The sequence below is a fragment of the Thermobia domestica genome, chromosome 7 (genome assembly GCF_964235325.1).
Source record: "Thermobia domestica chromosome 7, izTheDome1.hap1.1, whole genome shotgun sequence".
Taxonomy (NCBI): domain Eukaryota; kingdom Metazoa; phylum Arthropoda; class Insecta; order Zygentoma; family Lepismatidae; genus Thermobia; species Thermobia domestica.
In genome coordinates this window covers 149,885,499-149,906,753 of record NC_137460.1, presented here as the reverse complement: position 1 = coordinate 149,906,753, position 21,255 = coordinate 149,885,499, and the positions used below count along the sequence as shown (strand labels likewise).

The following is a 21,255-nucleotide window of genomic DNA, read 5'->3' as shown; positions in this document are numbered from 1 at the left end:
AGATGCAGCCTTACGCTGTCATCTGTTGAAACACAGAATTAGTCTCGAAACTTTCTGATACTATCTCGTCTCTCTCTCTCTCTCTCTCTCCATATATATGTGTGTGTGTTTGTGTGTGCCTGTACAAGCAACGCCTAGGCGTTATTTTTCCACAGTGTCTTATTCAAGGGGGATTTAAACCTCGAAAACCTTGTATTCGTCATTAAACACAAAATGTCCAAAAATGAGACATATATCAATGAGTAAATCTCACAGAGTTGTACAAAATTGAATGCGTGAGAATAAATCCTCTTGTGTACTTTTCAGGAAAATCAACAAAAACAAATTTTTATGGAGCTATAAATATATATCAGTCCTGAAAACAATAAAGTTTTTTCAATAATAGGTCACTCAGATGAAACTGATACTAAAAACCACAAACCACAAAGTATCCTCTGTGCTAAAACACGCTCCTCTTCAAGGATTTTGTTATGATGCTAGCAAGAGAACAGTACACTCTATAGTTAATGAGATAATAACCTAAAATTATCACTAACTCTTCCAATTAATGTTTTTAGAATTGTACGTACATATTTATGTTAATCATAAGTAGATTATATTATAAAGGTAATCAAGAAAGTTCTATCGCTTTTTGTGGAGATCTGTGTTTAATAGGCTCTCACACCGTGACTTGAATGCGAATGGAGATAAGGCGAAGGTCTGGTGGTCTACTCATCATTGATATGAGTACATCCAACATACTACCTGGTCGCGGTAGTTCAGTTACACCATGAACTTGCGTAAGAACAGAGTGAACATGGGACTTTCACAGAGCCTCACAAGGGCGTGTATGTTGTACAAAGTTTAAACTGTGGTCAAACGCCGCTGCAGCAGAGCGAAAGATATGCCAGGTCTTTGGTGAGAGTGTCGTGACTACGCGGGCAGTGCAGCGGTGGTTTAACAAGTTTAAGGACGCTGCCGAAACACTCTAAAACGCACCACGTGCCGAAAGAACAACACACGTACAAAATTATGATTTTTAGACAGCAATTCAGGCGAACAGTGGCCAGACATGTGAGGAACTGAGACTAAAATTCAGTGTGAGTGGAGAAATCATTCGGCAGTACCTCCAACTTGGGAAGTACTACAAATTGGGTCGATGAGTCCCACATCACATGATTTGACTACGGACCAGAAGGCAACACGAGCAGACACCTGTGTTTCTTTGCTGTCTCGTCTGAGGAAGGGACCATTTCTGGACAGAGTGTTGACAAGTGATGAGAAGTGGGTCCTGTACGAAGCTCCATGGCGCCGTCATCATTGGTTAGCATCCCATGAACCGGTTCCAAAACAGCTGAAGCCAGCACTGCACCAGAAGAACGTGTGTGTTTAGTGAACTACTCGCGGCATGATGCATTGGCAACTGATACAAGCTGATCAGAGCATCAATGCAACTGTGTACTGTCAACAGGTGAGCCGTGTTTTAGAAGAACTCAAAATAGAGCCAGCACTTCTGAATCCCAAACGGGTCCTCTTGTTACATGACAACGTTAAGCCCCACATGGCTAGGATGACCCGGGACACCATTCTACGCCTTGGACGAGAAACACTATTGCATCCGCGATACTCCCCGGATATTGTACTGTCCGATTATCACTCGTTCCATTCATTAGACAATCACCTTAGAGGACGCCAGTTCAAATCCCTAGTAGAGGAGCAAAATGCACTTATACCTTCTTCGCTTCACGGCCGGAAGTTCTACCGCGATGGAATTCATGACCTTCCAGAACGTTGACAGAAGATCGTCGATGCTGATGAGGACTATTTTTGATCTTCCAGGTACGTCTTACAAGGGAAGAGAGGGAGATTATATATCGAAGTGGAATATGGTTTATATGCAAATCGAAAGCACTAATGATGCCTATACGAAACTGTAATAAAATGTTTCCGAATGCGTATACTGTGCGAGTTATATGAATATACAGGGTGTCCAGAAAATCCATTCCCCCCCTAGAAATGGCAAACGATGAGACAGATGGGTCCTACTCAAAATTTTCAAATGACAAGGGAGGCCAAGTAGCATATCGTTGGAAAGCTGCTGGGAAATGAAATAAGAAAGAACAAGTCTCGACTCTCTAAAATTACCCTATGTAAAATGGCCGGTCAAAATGTACATCTTCATTTCGATTCTCCGAGCGCACTCACTTTCCATTTTGCATTCGCATTTGTTGTCATTGTGAAACACTTACACGTATTCACTGTTAATGGTGCAAGAAATTTTTGTGTTTGAATCATTTTATAATTGATAATCCAGACAACGAACATAAGTACCACTATTGTACAGTCATGGCTCCAATCTCTACTTATTTATGTTCGTGGCTGTGCATTATATGTTAACTAGTCAGGTCTGTACTTAGACATGTCAAATGTTATGTCTTTTCTTTTCTTTATTTCTTAATTTACTTTTATTTTATATATATATATATATATATATATATATATATATATATATATATATATATATATATATATATATATATATATATATATATATACTTATTTAGATGTTACTGGGTCCAAAGCGCAGAATCTCACAGTAAGGGCATTTCCTTTCTTTCCGTTGAGTACAAGAACTAAAGTGAAAATAAACTAAAACTCAGCTACAGAAACAAGAACTAAAACGCAAGATGTTTGCACAGTGTTATCGTAGAGCGTTCAGATTTGTTCCATCTGCTTTCTTTAATAATAGCTTTAAACGATGTGCTACTTGACCCCTTCCCCTTGCCATTTGGAAATTTTGAGTAGGACCCCGTCTGGAACCCTGTAGAGGATCCTGGGACAAATATTTTTAATTTCACTAATTGTACTTTTGAAAAGATGACACACGTGTTTTGCTGTTTTGACATCTGTCTCGCCGTTTCAAGTTTTTTGAGGTACCGTCGCCATAGACTTTACAATGACGTTTTTGCTGACATTTTGACCGGCCGTCATTTTGCACAGAGTAATGTTAGAGAGTCGAGACTTGTTCCGTCTTTCACTTCCCAACAGGTTTCCAACAATATGTTACTTGACCCCTTATCTATTGCAATTTTTGAGTTGGATCCCGCCTGGGACCCTGCGGGTGGCCCTGGGACAAGGCTTTTTGTTTTGATACGTTGTATTTTTAAAATTATCAAACACGTGTTTCCCTGTTTTGGCAACTGTTTCATCGTTTGCGATTTCCAGGGGTGAAAAAGGATTTTCTGGACACCCTGTATATTCGTATAACTCGCACTGTATATGAATTCGGAAAATTTTATTAGTTTCGTAATAGGCATCATTAGTGCTTTCGATTGATATATAAACCATCTTCCACTTCGATATATAATCTCCCTTTCTTCCCTTGTTAGGTGATATATCGATGTTCGAAGGTGGTGGGTGAAAAAGCGACAGAACTTTCTTGATTACCTTTATAAAATATTAGTATTTTTTACATGATTTTCTTTAATGTGCAATGGTTCAACTGTGTCCTCAAATATTACAACCTTAATTTAACTCAATTTAATTTAATCCGATGTCATACAATGATGAAATTTTCCATAGCGACTTAAGTCGAGTGACAATACAATATTTCATTATTACTTTTATATATTTATACTTTTTTTTTAAAAGTTAGATCTGTCGTTTGGCTTTTAAGATTGATAGCAGCTTTTTCGTTTGCAACCAGATTTACTCTTGAGTAAATCGTAATTATCTATTACACACACTGTAAAAAATAAAACACCATTGAAATACTTTTAGTACAGATGTTGAGGGGAAAATTGATGAAATAGTGATTATAAAATGTGCTGCGCGTGTCCAAAAGAGTTACTTCTCTAAAAACAGTATCTTATATGACATATTTAAAACATGATGTAAGTTAAATTAATGCAGCAGAGGAATAATGCTCAAGCACAGCAAAAAATGAGGTGTTGAAACAATACAAAATGACTACCACTTTAGCATGTTACTTGTGTGTTAGTTCAGCGGCACACCAGAGCAGCACGCATTGCCTTCCGAGCATACCAGAAATAACTCGTTACTACCTGAGAGAATTCGCATTAGTATTTATCTTTAATATTAATATTAATGTTATAATCAACTCTCTAAGTTAAGCAGGTATGTTATAGGTTTATACTTGTGTACTTTCAAGTAAATAGATAAATAAATAAAGGGATTAATATTCATAAATTCGAACAAAATTTCAAATTTTCACGATTTTTCGTAATACACTAGAACAAATAAAACATTTAAAATCGCATGCTTTCTTTAACAGAAATAACAAACAACATAAAACAAATCGCAATAAAAAAATCCAAATAAAAATGCTTGCTTTAAAAGAATTAACAAAGAAAACAAAGCAAATCGTACTAAAAAGTAAAAGTAATTCTGTTTTCAAGAAAATTATTTTTAATTTTTTTTTTTTTTTATTTATGCACGTCTAAAGAAGAAAATCCTGGGGAGTGTGTTAATATTAAATTCCATGGGTTAAATGAGAATTGAAGAATTTATATTTTGAGGAATATATAGTACTAACTCATCAAATATTTATTTCAAACTTAATAACAATGCTAGTACTTCGTTATAGAATAAAAATACTTTTTGATTAAACAACACCTCTTTTTACTGTTTCCAGTAGATACGATATAATAATTGTCTAAGAATAACTCTTGTGCTGATGTTGGAAAGTTTCAAACAATATGAAAAGTGGGTTAAAGTGAAGGAAATGTTGGAACGTGATGGAATTCAGATTTTGAAATCCATAATTGCTTCACGAAGTTTAGAATCAAAGGAAACTGCCTCTCACCATGAAATTACTTCTTTTATTTACTTAAATAAAATTTTCTCCTGTTTGTTTTTGATTTGGCTACCTTAGTATTTCTCTGTGTGTTTATTGAACGTAGCCAAACAATCATGGCGGTGAAGCCCTGTCGACAATATTGTTCATAAATACGATTAAAGAGCTTTTCACGCACGATAAAACAAGCAATTAAGAAGCCAGAAGCGTCCAGAAAATTATGGCTCTTAATTGACCCTTAACCATTTCCTGCTGGGCTTGGAAACTTCTTCCATTTGCTACGCACACACATCCATTCTCTCTCCTTCTAACTTCATTTTTGTTTTCTCATATTCAGTGATCGATATTCCATCTTGCGACACTCACACCCAGACAAAGACAGTCATACACGGAGAGAGAAATAATACATATCCTTATTAGGAAGAACTCAAATTTAATTTCTTCCTATGTAGTCTAGAGTACTTTAGAGCTGTTAACAGCAATGGAACCAAAAATGTTTTGTGTTTCCCAGAATTTTAATTCGATGTGCTTAGAGAAAAGAACAGAAAGACATTTCGACATATCAGTTCTGTTCGTGAAACCGAAAATCGTAATTCGGTGTGTTTCTAGAAGAGAACCGAAATTGTTTTCACATCGTTATTTGTAAACGTCATTAGCTAAAGATTGTCGGAAGCCAGTGTTGTCAGATTGACTACAAGTAGTGGATCGGGCGACTTTTTAAGTACCCTTGCTACCAAAATTTCAAATTGGGCGACATGCTACTTTTTGGGCTAGTTTACATTTTCTACAGGCTATAACTCTTAAGGATGCGCTGTCTTATTTTCATATATGAAACCACAAATTATTAGTTTAGTATAATATAATTGAAGTTTTATTTGTTTGTCGAGCGTTCTATTCACAATGAACAATACTAACATGTATTTCTAAAACTAACATGTTCGATACTAGTTTAATTCTTGTTTTAGTACTTTTTCATTTCCAGATCTGACAACACTAGATCTAAACTTTTCTTGAGCTTGAGCCGTTGTAGTATCACTGACTATGTTGCTGTCTCCGTTAATGCCTTGGCCTAAGTTGTACGGAGCTGTGTAAACGTGGTCATCGGAAATTTAATTATGTTACTGTATTTTCCATACTAATATAATGAGTAAGTGGAGTTACAATAAGAACTTCCAAAATTCATTATTTCCATATAAGGAATTTAGCAAATGAATTAAAGAAGTGAGGAATAACAGTGAAAAGGCATATTGTAAACGTTGTAAAATGTATTTCAGAGCCTGCAAAATTGACTTGAGCAAAAATGTCTCCTTGGAAATCAGAAAGGTCGTCTATTTTATACTATCACTGTCTGCCCAGTTCATTGCGCAATGTGGTTCTACTGATCCTGACGTAGTATTTAGTTCAATCTAACACAACACCAATAACAGTCCGAAACTGCAATCCCCGCCTGACCGTTGCCAACTCGGACATCTGACGTATTTCCAACTACAAGTATTTCCATTAAATCGATAAGGATATGTCTATATCTCTTTATCTATTGTTCACACACACACACACACACACACATAAATACATACATACATACATATATATATATATATATATATATATATATATATATATATATATATATATATATATATATATATAATGATTAATAAAAGTGTAAAGTTGCAAAAAAAATTCAATTTTATGTTGGGGTACAAATAATTCAAATCCCCTACTTTTCGAGCACAATCTCGCTACTTTTTAGTCTTGAAATCTGATAACCCAAGCTGCAAACGATGTTGAGCAACTGCAAAATTACACAGCAGTTTTATTTATTTATTTTTATTTATTTATTTTATTTTATTTGTTTATTATTATTATTATTTTACAAAACCTACTTTTCTTTCCTTTGGATTTCTCTTCCATTTCAATATCCAGAATTAGATCCGATTTTCTCAGAACATCTCTCTCGGTTTCAAGCCCGTAATAGTTTAAAAAAAAAAAAAAAAAACTCAGTAGAATCCATCTATATCTATCGATTTCGCTCCCGTTAAAAAACCAAGGACTCTGACCCTAATATCCTGCACTTCCGTTTTTAAGAGAGTATTTTCAATTCAATTTCATTCATTAAATCTATATACGTACAGTATATAAAAATGAAAGTAACTATGTTTGTGACTTAACAACTCTGGAATCACCTGACCGATCTCAATCAAATTTTTAACATAGACGAGATACGGGCCTGGGATGCTTTTTATCATTTCACTTTGACGGTGCAAACTAGCGGAGGGGAATATACAGGGGTGCCCACAAAGGGGGGCTATGACGCAAACTGCGTCATTGAAATATTTGGGGGGGTTAAAAATCTATATAAATATGTTTGAGGGGGTGTAAAAATTAATCGAAAAGATTTCTTTTCATGGAAGAACACCTACGAATGGACAATTGAGAGGGGGTTCGTCATGGACATAAGGGGGTGGGCACCACTGGAATATATATATATAACAGGCACATAGCCAAGAGGGATCCGGATCCCCCTTCGAGAGCAGGAACGAAAAGAATTAAGGAAGGATGAAATAAAACACACGAGAAAAAGAAGAACCAGCGTTAAAAAATAAAGCTACAGCAAGCTTTTAAATACTCTTTATTATGAAGAAATTTGTATAACTTGCAATGCATGGTGGCGAATGAGCAGGATATCCCGGAATAGTCGGTTTTGAAATTTAAAGAAAAGTTACGAAATTTTCAGAATGTTTGCTACTAGTCAGGGAAATTTCAAGCTTTCGAAAGTATAGTGCCATTCTGTAATAGCGGAGACATTTTTTTATCATAATTTTTCGTCATTGCTTCTCTGCACTTTCAAACAAGTTATTTCAGAAACAGTTTTCTACTGCTCCTTTAACTTGTCATTTGGAACAGACAGTAGTTGACGGAATAATGAAAACAAAATAGTTATGTGGAAAGTAAGTTCTGTTAACATTTAATTCAACAGAGAAAGGAACGCAGATATTGTAAAATATTTTACAAGACATTATTGGATATGTACTTTTTATAATAGTAGATACGTACTTTTTATAATAGTTGAGCTTATAATGAAAGGAAAATTGTTATATTTCAATGTACAAAGGAAGGAACATAAATATTGTAAAATCTTTTTCAATACTTTTTTATATCGAGATTTCTTCATAGTTTATGAAAATACTTACTAACATACAGAGCCGTAGCTAGATATGTTGGTGCCCGGGGCGAAGTAGATTTCGGCGCCCCCTACATTTACCATACCAAACTTTTGCCGCTTTTTTTTTTTTTAAAAAAAATAAGAGAAGCAGGTTTTGTTATGTTATGCTGAATTTTTATCAAGCTGCTTGGATAAACCTTTGCAACATCCAAAAACGATCATTATATATTCTTTTACAAATAAGAACTGTTTGCAAGAGGCTTTTTTGGACTAAAACTTCACAAAACTACCTTTGGTTTTAGACAAATCCACTCGGAGAACAGTTATGAAAATTTATAGCTATTTCAACGTTTCATACTATCGGTATGGAATGGAATGTCAATACATTTAAAACTATGTGCTTTTAAAATGTTCGAAATAGGTGACAGCATTAATTTCTAGTAATAATTGTACTTTTGTAAGTTTTTTTTTTTTTGTATATGGCCACACAAATAGCATTTTAATTTCGATTCGTTTAATACCAGCAATTAAACAGGTTGAATTTGTTAATGATAGATTTTTTTTATTACTCTTAAGGGTTGGTGGTGTGATATTGTTTTAAATGTTCATGCCCTAACAAATGATAAGGATGACGATATAAAAGACAGTGTTTACGAAGAAGCAATAGAACGGATATTTGTCCAACTCGAAAATTCTATTAGGAGATTTCAATGTGAAATTTAAAAAATGTCTGCATAACGAAAGTGATGACAACGGCATTAGAATAGTGACCTTAGCAATATCAAAAACCTTATCATGAAGAGTACAAAATTCTCAGTACAAAATTGAAAATATTTGAGAATAAAATCCTGAGTCGAATATTCGAATCCAAAAAGAACGGGAATGGTAAATGGCGGAAACTTCATAACGAGGAATTGCATAATTTGTACCCTTTACCAAACATTGTTAGAGGCTAAGGTGGGCAGCAGGCTGAGGGGGGCAGGTCATGTAGCCAGAATGGAAGCAAACAGTAACTTCATCAGGAAGCCTAGGCCCAGATGGGAGGACAATGTTAAGATGGATCTTGCGAAAATAGTAATACAAAGTAGAAACTGGATCCAGTTTGGAAAGGATAGAAGTCATTGTAGAGGCTTTATGATCGCAGCATTGAACTTTCGGGTTCCATAGGACATAGAGTTAGTTGCTTTACGGTAAAAAAAAAAAAAAAAAAAAAAAAAAAAAAAAAAAAAAAGTGAAGTATAATGGAAATTCAAAGAGAGCCTTTGTGAATTTCGAGGAGGTGAATATGTTTAATGTTTGCATTTAAAATTCAAAATATAGTTTGAAATTATAGTAATTACTTAATTCCTTAATGAATGAAGGTTCTGAATTTAAGATTACTTATTATTTTTTATTAATTAACATATTAAAAGTGCACTAATACACGTTCACACATAAATACAAATATATTGTTTGTATGTATTATAGACATATAAAACAAAGCTCAACTAGATACGTATGGACAGAAAAAATATCCTGGCGATACACGTAGTTGATGGAGAAATGATCCCAATAAATTCCTTTAAATTGGAAGCATTTTATATGTCAATGGAATAAAGAAAAATCACTCGTAGTTATCAGCCTTTGAAAAAGACGAAATTCGTTGGGTCAAGTTCTGACCCCTTAAGCCCCTATTCTACAAGTTGGAAAATGTTATTATTACCCTTGTTTACGTCCATTTTTAGTATTCCCCCGCGAAAGGCAGCTTGCGTGTGTCTCTTCACTCCTCTCATTTTCATACCTTCATTCTTACCATCGTGATTAATCCGATTGGATAGAAAAGCATGATTAACTAAGCAAACTCATCACCATCACGACGCCGAACACGTATTTCAGACTTTGACCTTCTCCGATTTTGAAATCGCTCCTGCATATACTAAGTCATTACTCGGCACTTTGTATATCATTTTGTCATTAAAAATCAAAATAATAAGTAAAAAAAAAAAAAAAGTGACTCTGATTGAAATGTGTGAATTGCGAGCGGAGGGAGCAAGAAGATTTTTAACAAATGTATTTCTTTGCAAACCGACAATATTGATTTAATAGGGCGGCAACACTAATAGGTATGGGGGTGCCGCGTCGTTTGCTCTTTTCCAACACTTTTTCTTTCTTCTTGCTCGTTCGGCGCCCCCCTTGCTAACAGTACTTGAGCTACGGCTCTGCAAACATATCCTCATTTTATTGTCCTAACAAATCAATATATGTTGCCAGTAAAATAGTTTAGATTGATCGAGCCCTGGTATGATAACCACACTTTTTATTTCATGTGTACCCCATTATGAAATCCTAGCTAAACAAACCAATATATGTTGCTAGTAAAATAGTTTAGAATGGTCGAGCTTGTATTTCATGTCACGGACCCCCCTTTTACGAGTTCCTGGCTACGTGCCTGTATATAATGACCGATATGAATATCGAATTCACAGTTTTCGGGGTCGCTAAGATGAACAGTCACACTCCAGATGCCGTTTAAATCCAAATTCAGCCCCCATTAGTACTGCTAAGGGAAGATGATATTAAAAATAATTGAAAATGACCGATATCAGTGTCAAATTCAGTTTTTGGGGCCTAAGTTGATTGGTGACAGTTTTGTTGCCTTTTACGTCCAAAATGAAACGTATTCTCATTGTGCGAAGACCGAGCATTTTGCTAGTACATTATGTTTTCTACGTTGCGTAATTATTGCAAAATTAAGAGTTCGGTGTTCGGAAAATTTGAGTCCGGAATATTAAATAGATACGTATTGTCTACATAGATTACATAGTCTTCGTTGCTACGTTGCTTACACGGAGGGTCCCACAAGTTGTCACTAAAATCTGATCGCCACATTGCACATCTGATAGAGCATCATGAGAAATGAACATGAGCAAAATTTAAGGTGCTATGGACCAGAAGGATAGGAGCTACGGGGATTCAAAATTTGAATATCCAAAGAATTATATCAGGAATTATGCACGTTTAAAGTAAATATCTTGAAAATAGTTAAATCAATCAAAACAAAAGTTGCACAATATAATGAGAACAAAATGCCCTATCGAAAACCATAAAAGGTTGCACAATATAATGAGAACAAAATGGCCTATCGAAAACCATAAACAGTGTTTTCATAGGTGAAGCAGTGTTGCCAACTCAGCATAAAAATATTTTATTATAAATAGCACCACATACAAGTTTACAGAGATTTGAAATGCACTATTATCACTAAACATAACAGTGAAGTGTAGTCTTACAGTGTTGCACACTATTGGAGCTATTTGGTCTAGGAATTAAATCGTGCGGGTGGACAAGAGATGGCGCAACGAACGGAGCGTCCCACAGTTCCGTGTATCCACACATGTGTTGCAAACCCCTGTCATCGCGTATCGTTCGTAGTATAGGGCAGTGGATTAAAGTGTCAACAACACCAGTTTGTAGTTAAGTGAACATGGCGCAATTTGTGCCTGATAAAGTGTTTTTGCGGGGTGTCCTGCTGCATTACTTTAGCATGCAGAAAAGTGCGACTGAAAGTCATCGTATTTTGGTGGAAGTGTATGGTGACCATGCTCTAGCTGAGCGAACGTGTCAGAAGTGGTTTGCACGGTTTAGAAGTGGTGATTTCGGCTTGGCAGACCAAGAGCGAGCTGGACAGCCACAAAAATTTCAAGACGAAGAATAGACAGCATTGCTCGAGCAGGATTCGTGTCAAACGCAGGAACAACTTGCAGCAGCATTAGGCGTTGATCAAACAACAGTCTCCAAACGCTTGAAAGCCATGGGAATGATTCAAAAGATGTCACATTGGGTTCCACATGAATTGAAAGACAGAGACGTTGAAAGACGAAAAACCATTTGCGAATTGCTGCTTCAACGACAGAGCAGAAAGGGGTTTCTGCATCGAATTATTACGGGTGATGAGAAGTGGATCCATTACGAGAACCCTAAACGAAAAAAGGCCTGGGTGAAACCAGGTCCATCACAACCAAAACGAGATATTCACTGTGCAAAGGTTATGCTGTGCATATGGTGGGATATGAAAGGTGTGGTGTACTATGAGCTGCTGCAACCGGGTGAAACTATGAATGGAGAACGTTATCGACGACAATTAATGTGTTTGAAGCAAGCTCTGGCCAGAACACGACCAGAATGGGAGAACAGACATGATAAACTTATTGTTCAACATGATAACGCTCGCCAACATGTCGCAAAACCGGTCAAAACCTATTTAGAAAATGTCGGATGGGAAGTTTTACCCTACCCGCCGTATTCACCAGACGTTGCTCCTTCGGACTACTACTTGTTCGATTGCATGAACAACGATTTGATTGGACAGCGGTTTACTTCTTCAGAAGATATCGAAACATGGGTCTCTGACTGGATCGCTTCCAAGGATGAGGACTTCTTTCGCCACGGAATCCGTACATTGCCTGACAGATGGGCGAAAGTGGTGGCTAGCGATGGACAATATTTTTCTTAAGGTATTTATGTATTTTGTGTTTGTACTACAGCTTCAATGTGTGCGTACCAACCGCACGAATTAATTCCTAGACCAAATACATGTGCTGAAAACGTACAATGGAGATGTCTGATATGTGGGAACAAAGGGTAACAAAGGAATGCATTGGAAAAAGTTAGTTTTGCAATATACTTCTGTAGCCCCGATGAATAAGCAGACAACTCGCGAAAACAAAATGATACATGCGAGGAAAGAAACACGTGTGTTCTAATTCTGTAAACTGGTTCTCCAGGTTATCTTATCAATATTTGGAAGAGTACTTTCTTGGTTTGTATCTTTCGTGTTAAGTGACAGATTTTTTACTTCCTCTCCCACATACCATATGATTATATTCTACACTGTAATATTACCATATTTACATTGGAAATATAATTATTTTTATAACTACCTCATTTCGTTTTTAGTCGGACCGGATAGCAGTGTGGTCTAGAAGGGTAGATAACCGACATGTTAGGCATCATGGGTTCCAATTCCGCCTCAGACATGTTTTTGTTGTACTTTTTACCTTACATTTCATTGTTATCTTTCTCTTTCATAGTGATTCGGATCTCACTTTGCATTCCTATATAGCTTCGAAGCTGACAGAGGACGAGAAAATGACATCACTCAATTTCGTTTTTCAAATGCATCAACATTTTGTGACATTGCTGACATTTTGCTATTATACCTCCTGTGTTATGCATTTGAACTAAATTCATAGTATGAGACCCAGATTCCTTTATTACCATCTGTTGCCACATATCAGACTTCTCCATTGTACATTTTCAGTACATGTAGCTCCAATTGTGTGCAACACTGTACCACTACACTTCACTGTTATGTTTAGTGATAATAGTGCATTTTAAATCTGTGCACATTTATGTATCGTACTATTTATTATAAAACATTTTTATGCTGAGTTGGCAACACTGCTTCAACTATGGCAACAGTGTTTATGGTTTTCGATAGGGCATTTTGTTCTCATTATATTTTGCAACTTTTGTTTTGATTGCTTTAACGATTTTCAAGATATTTACTTTAAACGTACATAATTCCATGATATAATTTTTGGTATATTCAAATTTTGAATCCCCGTAGCTCCTATCCTTCTGGTCCATAGCACTTAAATTTTGCTAAAGTTCATTTCTCATGATGCTCTATGAGATGCGCTATGTGGCAATCAGATTTTAGCGACAACTTGTGGGACCCTCCCGTGTTAGATATAAACATAAATTATCGATTTTTACGTGTAGAAGCCCATTACTGAGTGACAGTTCGTATGTGATATCAAACGAAATGGATTGGAGAATGTTCCAAATATACGTTTTTTGGGGTTTATATGCATAACTAGAGAAAGTAAATAGTTAAATAAAAAAAAACGTTAATCTATTATTGCACAGAAAGTTTCTTTGAAAATATTAAAATATTAAAAAAATGGAAAATATTAAAAAAATAAATAAATAAATAAATAAATAAAGCGGGCAATAGCCTTACCATGCCCCTCAGTCTAACCGATTTTGCACTCTTCTCCCCGCCATTGTCTTACATAGTAGTTATGAGTAACGTACAGCAGTAAATTTACAACAAGCAAGCTAGTCACTCGTAACTTGACGCATGTATAACATGTTTGTGGGACTGTTAATTTCTCTCTTCATCGTTTAATTCAGATACAGTCAGATGACTATTTTTAGCCTAACATTATTAAGTATTTAATGCGACAACAGCGAGGCAAACAATCCCCTCTTTCCACGATGTAATTAAACTTTGTAACAGCATTTTTTTTTTTAAATAAAGAAAGCAGTCAATGACTTCTCTTACAATTTTGTAACAAATATTGATCAAATTAATGACTACAACACAGCCTTAAGAGATGATAATAACAAAACGAAGCTAGGAAAAAATTGACGTCAATCGATGGCTTTTTCCTCTTCTTCTATTGTTGATTCTGTTGCGTTTCATATACCAAACGAATGACGTCAAACGACAAAATATATTTACAAGTTTCAACTGTCAACACCATTCAACAAGATGAGCGTACGATTTCGGAAAAAAAAAATGTTAATTGTTACTAACTGAAGACCATACTCAAGTCTCAAAATAGGGACGTTTAATTAATTGTTTAAGTGTAGTGTCCCTTTCAGCATCGTAGCTACATAATACGTGAACTCACAGCTTAACGTGGCATCCGAACCACATAAGTTTCAGTCGGGAATCGAATTCGGGAGCGTACGCTACTCACGTAACACAAGGAAGCTCAAAATAGGAACGTAATGGGGAGCATGTGCCATATACTCACATAGTATATTTATAGCCTGGCGTTTACTCATCTTAAATTTACCAAAAAAAAAAAGTGTATGCAGGGGGTGAGTATACGCTACATTTCTGAAAACAGTCGAGCGTATACCTACAATTTTTTTTAAGCAATAGATCATTGTAAATAGAAAGGATCAGCTAGTTAAATCAAATCATGCATTCCTAACCCTTTAATTATGACATACTCTGTGAGTTCCATGGCCTCCTCCATTTTTGTTTGAGCTTTTACCACACTGAGAAAAATTCCCTATCCGGACAGCGGTATATTGTACAAATATACGGCATCCACATGTTTACTACAGAAATCTGTAAGAATAATGTTATCCATATACTACATACGTTCTGCCTTTTTTGCCGCTCAGATGTTACATCATGCAGGATGTATGACATCTAACAGTCTTCCTATATTACATATGTATACGTATGTTACATACGTCAGCTATATATTATATACGTCAATCTGTATGTGAGATCTTTACCGCCTATACAATCCTTTCTTACTAAAAGTACACATATATGGAACATTTATACGGAAAGTATTATAAAACACGTTTTCAATTATAATTATGTTTGCTGCAGAATGTTACATAGTCATTGTCGAAAAACTACGGGATTTAGGCATGCTTTTACGTACGGTACATACTTTTTTTGTGTGTGTGTGTGTGTACTTATAAGTCTCTTGAGTTTGATTTCAAATGGAAATACGTAAGATAATCAATCTTTTCCTTCAGCGTATGTTGGCAATCTCTCATAGCCCTAGCCTTGCCAATATATAGAAGATTTCTCCTATCTTCCCAATGTTTTTTTTCTCCTTTTCGCCCATCCCTGCAGTGCTGATCTAGTGTCTAGCATGTGGTCCTTTGTTGCATGTGGTCCTGGATTTGATCCCCGGTAGGAAAGCACAAAATTTTAATTTTCTCAAGTATTTACTTTCATATAATTATAAAGCCTCCTCTAGCCTAAACCTAAAGCGCATAACCCCTTGTTAAATTATAATTTCATTTTATTTTTTTTTAAAAAAAGAAACGAGAATATTTAAATAATTCAGCAATTTTCAAGAAATGGTTATTGAAAGTTTCCCCAAATATAAATTGAATAAATAAACACAGAGTATAACCCTCATATTCTTTATTCATTATTGAGAGAAAATTTAATTATTGGAATTATATTGTTGAGGTATACAATAAAATGTTATTCAGAATGAATGAAAAATCACAAAATGCACATATTCTCTTCTGATCATTCTTAACAATTTGTCTTTGAGCAGTTTCAATATTCACGTCTTCAATTCGACTGAATTATTGTCAATGTTATCTATGTCAGAAATTATTTTTTAGGATAAAAGTGTAGTCATGTGTTCCTCTAACCTCTATACTCATCTTAATTCTTTCCGATCCTATGTCGGATCTAATCCGACATAGTGTTTTTCCTATTCACTCTAATCCTTCTGCTCGTTTGTCAGGTTCTTTGACACCCATCGCGGAATGAAGGAAATCAGTAAACTTTATCCCGTCCTCTTCAAAGAACTTGCAAAAACTGGGGATGCTCCTGTGGTACATCTATTCGACCATACGCTTGCACATTAAATAAACAAATAAATAATCGAGATTCTCCAATTAGTCGCCAAGAGTTTGACTAAATATTATCACTCTTCTTTGTAGACGACATTATTTTCATGTTGACCATACTTGTTCCACCGTGCGACATATGATCCAACCACACCAATCTCTATAATGATGTCTACAGTGATCATTAGCAACGATTTGTTGTTGGAAATGTCCTATCGCCAACATTGTCAACATGGCGCAGGAGTGTACATTTGTTATGTGTTGTTGCATACTTACAGCATCAGGCAGGCGTTACAACAGGGTAGAATGTGCTCTTGAGTTACCATACATGAGAGGGGAAGTAGTTTGCAATGAATAGAAGTAGAACATTATTAAACAACTGCAATACAAAGACATGGGACTTAGTCGTAACAAAGATGAAAATAGGGTGCAAGAACTCGAAAGTTATGGCATATGAAAGACTACTAAATAAGACAAACATGCACGTGTATTGTACAAGTGGACCAAGTAAACGAAATTAGTAGGTCAGTCTTATCTCGTTGTCTCGTCTCGAATGTACATCTCGGATTTGACATGAGACGAGACAGGAAAAGTTCTCGTCTCCTAGCAACACTAGGAAGAACTCGAGAAAGTTTGGGTTCATGTGGACACAGAAACACTACGCTGGTAGGAATGGCCTATGTTCTGGGAATGAATTGAGATATGTAGGGGCCATCCAGGTCCATTTCAGTACAGATACCATTTAGGCATAGGTCTGGTGGTACTGAGGGAAACCCTGACAACTGTCAGGATGGCCGAACCGGAATTTAGCAATGTAAATAGTGTGTTGCATGTACGTCCCTCAGCCAGCAATCAGTACTACCAACGTACTACTTTTAGCACTCAGGAATTGCACTACACCACTACCATATTACTCACTATCATCCACCTAATACAAGATAGTCACAATATATGAATGTTGCATGTCACTGTGTTGCAGTACACAGATATTTCCATTCTTGTGATAGCTATTTATGTACTTACTGTGATATTATTAACTAACTCTATAGCGGAGATTCACGCGGAATGCCGCGTTCACAAAAGCAATCCATTGACTTCTGTCCTTAGCCAACTGTTTCTACTTTGTATTCTTATTTCTGCAAGATCCATCTTAATACTGTCCGCCCATCTGCGCCTAGGTCTTTCTAATGATCGTTTTCCGATTGGACTTCCAGTTAAATCTTTGAAAGCGTTCCTACTTTCTTCCGTTCTGGCTACATGACGTTTCCACCTGTGCCTCCTAGATTTGATTATTTTAACAATGTTTGGTAAACGGTATAAATTATGCAGTTTCTCGTTATGAAGTTTCCGCCAGGATCTTGTTCTCAAATATTTTCAGTCTATGTTCTTTCCTCAGAGTAAGCGATCATATTTCGCAACCATGTAGAACAACAGGCATGATTATTGTTTTATATATTTTAAGCTTTAAATTCCTCGACAGAATTCGCGCCGACGAAAGCGCCTGAACTGAGTAATAATACGAATTCCTTGCTTTTAGTCCACATTTACTTTCTTCGTGAATATGGTTTTCGTCTGTTAATATTGATATTATTACATGGCCAAAACCTCTTATTATGACTAAATGCTCTTACATGATTTGTTTTCTTGTTTTGGTCTTCTTGTAGCTCCTGGAGTGAAGATATTAGATGAGGACCACTTGGCGATCAGCGCCATCGTGACAGTGAGCATGCAGCTTCTGTTCTTTGTCCTGGCTGCCTCCTTCCAACTGGACAAACTTACAGACTTTGCAGGAGGAACCAACTTCACCATCCTAGCTCTTTTAACGTTCTTCCTTGCTCAGGTAAGTAATGGACAAAGTTGGTGGTTTCCTCCAATTAAATAGTGAACTAAACACTATTGGTTAATATGGATATCTATGTTACGTCTAATTAGAGGTTACTTCTTGTATTACCTTTACAAGTACTAGTAGAAATGGGCACGAGTAGAGCTAAAACTCGACTGGACTCGAAACTCGAAGCAAATTCGAAGTCGAGTTTCGAGTCGAATCAAAGGTAATTTTCTCGAAGCGAGTTCTGAGCCGAGTCACTCTTCTGAAGTCCAGTTTCGAGTCGAGTCGAGTTTGATAAATGGCTCGCTCGTTTAGCTCGTTTTAACTCGTTTTGAAAGCATTGCCTGATATGACTTGAAAGCGAAAGCTATGAGAAATGTAAGCCTTAATGTTGATTTTTTTTAGTGTTGCTCACAAGATAGGACACTGCTCATATCTCGTCTCGTTTCGATTAACAAGACGACAGTGGATTTTTATAACGAGACAGCCTCAAATGTCGTGAGCACCAATATCAGTATATATTGTAGTTCTTACCACCAAGGCTGAGACCTGCACGGTCAAAGTTTTGAGCCCAAGCAGAAGCTCAACCCGGGTCGGTTCAACTGAGCGAACAGCTTGAGCAGGCTCGGTTGGGGTGAGCTATCAGTACGGTTCGTTTCGGCTCGAGCCGGCTCAGTTGGATAAGTTGTTGGCTAGATAGTGAATTAGCTGTGAGCCGAGCCGCTTGAGCCATTGGCAACCTTAAACATGAGCCGAGCAGTTTTGAACATGTTTGACTGCTGCCATCTAGCTTTTAACAATTTTTGGCTCGAGCCCGGATACTTGCTCCTCCGGGACTGAAATCTAGAACTTCGTGAACGATGTCCTTGCTTCCTAGACTTCACATCACAGACCAGCAGTCTACTAATTTTTAGTATTCAAATACAAACCGTCCACCTTCCATGTTTACACACGGTGTTGTTATAATAATAATAATAATAATAATAATAATAATAATAATAATAATAATAATAATAATAATAATAATAATAATAATATAATAATAATAATAGTTGTATTATTGAAGTAAGTATCATTGATAATAATTATATTGTCTATGTAGGATACTTGAAGAAAGTACTTGAAACTACACACAGCATTTGGTTCGATTTGGCTCGTTTGGCTCGACTCGACTCGAAACTCGAGTCAAATTCGAGTCGAGTGTCTAGTCGAGTTGGAGGAAATTTTTCGAGCCGAGTTCACGAGTCGAGCTCAATAATGTCTGTTTCGAGTCGAATCGTGTTTCAATGAAAACTCGCTCGAACTCGCTCGTGCCCATCCCTAAGTACTAGTTTAACTGAATAACAAAATTTTCTCCATTATAAACTAGCCAGGGACGTATCCACGGAAGGGGGTCCACTTTGTCCAGACCCCATCCCAAAACTTACTAACTCAGCATACATTTATTTACTTTCTTAATAAAATTATATTTGTTTATCAGGGAAATGATTGATGTAGAATGAAAATTTGATTTTAATTTCATCTATACTTTTTCTCTTATTTGAACAATCTAGTTCTATCATTTTATTTCTGAAAATATATGTGGAAGAATTTTAGAATTACTTGTTGTCTTTTCGGGTGCAAAATAATACCCGTTCAACATTACATAGATGTAGTGGTTTGTAGTATTAGACACAGTGCCGAATTTACGTGTAAGCTAAACAAGCTATAGCTTAGGGCCCCACTCTCTTGGGGCCAGCAAAAGTTAAAGAAAACAACTGGTTATACATTTTAAAATGTAAGAAAAATAAGAAATAAAATAAAATCTATAAATAGCAACAGTTCTTCGTGTTGTGTAGACTCATATGACGTGTGATCGGGTCTCTTCAGCTAGCCTGCTTCCAAAAATCACTAGTTTCTTCATTTCTATATATAGTGAGCCTCGCATCTTGATACTTAAAGGGCCCCGTCACCTTCTATAGCTTAGGGCCAAGGGCGACCATCAGGGGGGCAAGGTGGGGCACTCCCCCCTAAGAGGAAATTATACTTGGGAATATCGAAAACCCCATAGAATTTTTACATTAGTTACAGCAAAATTAGAAACTATATTTGAAATGTCGCTTATACTTGCCCCCTTCCTTGGAAACCATAACATGGGCGCCCTTGCTTAGGGCCCCACCAAACCTAAATCCGACTCTGATTAGACACCCTCTCCAAAAGCTTGGACCCTTCCTAACAAACATTTCTGGTTGCGCGCTGAAACTACCCTTTCTAAGTAATTTTATTAAATTATCCTTTGTATAAAAAAATCTAGAAATACACCGTAGAGCACATTGTTGGAACAAGCTCTTCTCTGCTAATAAATTACCTTTTTTAAAAAAGATTTTCCCCCTAGAACTGAATAATTCCACTAATTTAAAATCTAAACAAAATAGTTATGGCTGCTTCAAAAAAAATTATAGTTCACGCTCTTCAGGCAAGAAATTGCAACAACTTCCAAGTTCTTTCCACTAATAGTCATATGGACAACAGTTTAACGGTTAATTCTTTATCTAATTAAGGATCTGCTCATCACGATCGGAACATAATATCTTCATAAACTACTAATTGACCGCGAGCTTTGAAGCTTCGTGTTCTTCTTCTTCTTCTTTTTTTTTTTTTTTTTTTTTGTTTTTAACAGACGGAGGATTTTCTTTTTCAATAACTCGTATAAAACAATTCCTTAAGTACTTGTTATAACAGTAGTATCTTTTGAAATAATGTTTTGCAGTTTCCATAAATGCCTTTAAAATACTCACCATAATCTTTTGTGAAACAAACGAATTGTTTCATACGAGTTATCGAAAACAAAATCCTCCGTCTGCTTAAAAAAAAAAAACAGTGCTTCAAAGTTCGAGACCAATTAGTAATGTAAATAGTCTGGATCATGGTTCAATATCTCAGAACCATGTTTTGGCGCTTGGTCAATTGATGCATAATACCGTAATTGTGACCTCACGCGCACGTAGCGTAGTTGCTAACGCTTTCGCCTTTGGTGCGAGCGGTCCCGGGTTCAATTCCAGATAGGGACACTCGGTCGAAAAAATGTAACAGGTT

At 36.2% G+C, this 21,255-nt stretch overlaps 1 protein-coding gene across 1 annotated transcript in view; it reads left to right on the top strand.

The window, feature by feature from the left end:
• The window catches only part of LOC145690485 (uncharacterized), a 250,213-nt gene that overhangs the window by 119,472 nt on the left and 109,486 nt on the right, over nucleotides 1–21,255 (top strand). Inside the window, exon 3 of the mRNA XM_081765408.1 lies at nucleotides 18,017–18,192. Within this exon, the coding sequence (XP_081621534.1) occupies nucleotides 18,017–18,192 (176 nt within the window). The remainder of the gene's footprint in view (nucleotides 1–18,016; nucleotides 18,193–21,255) is intronic.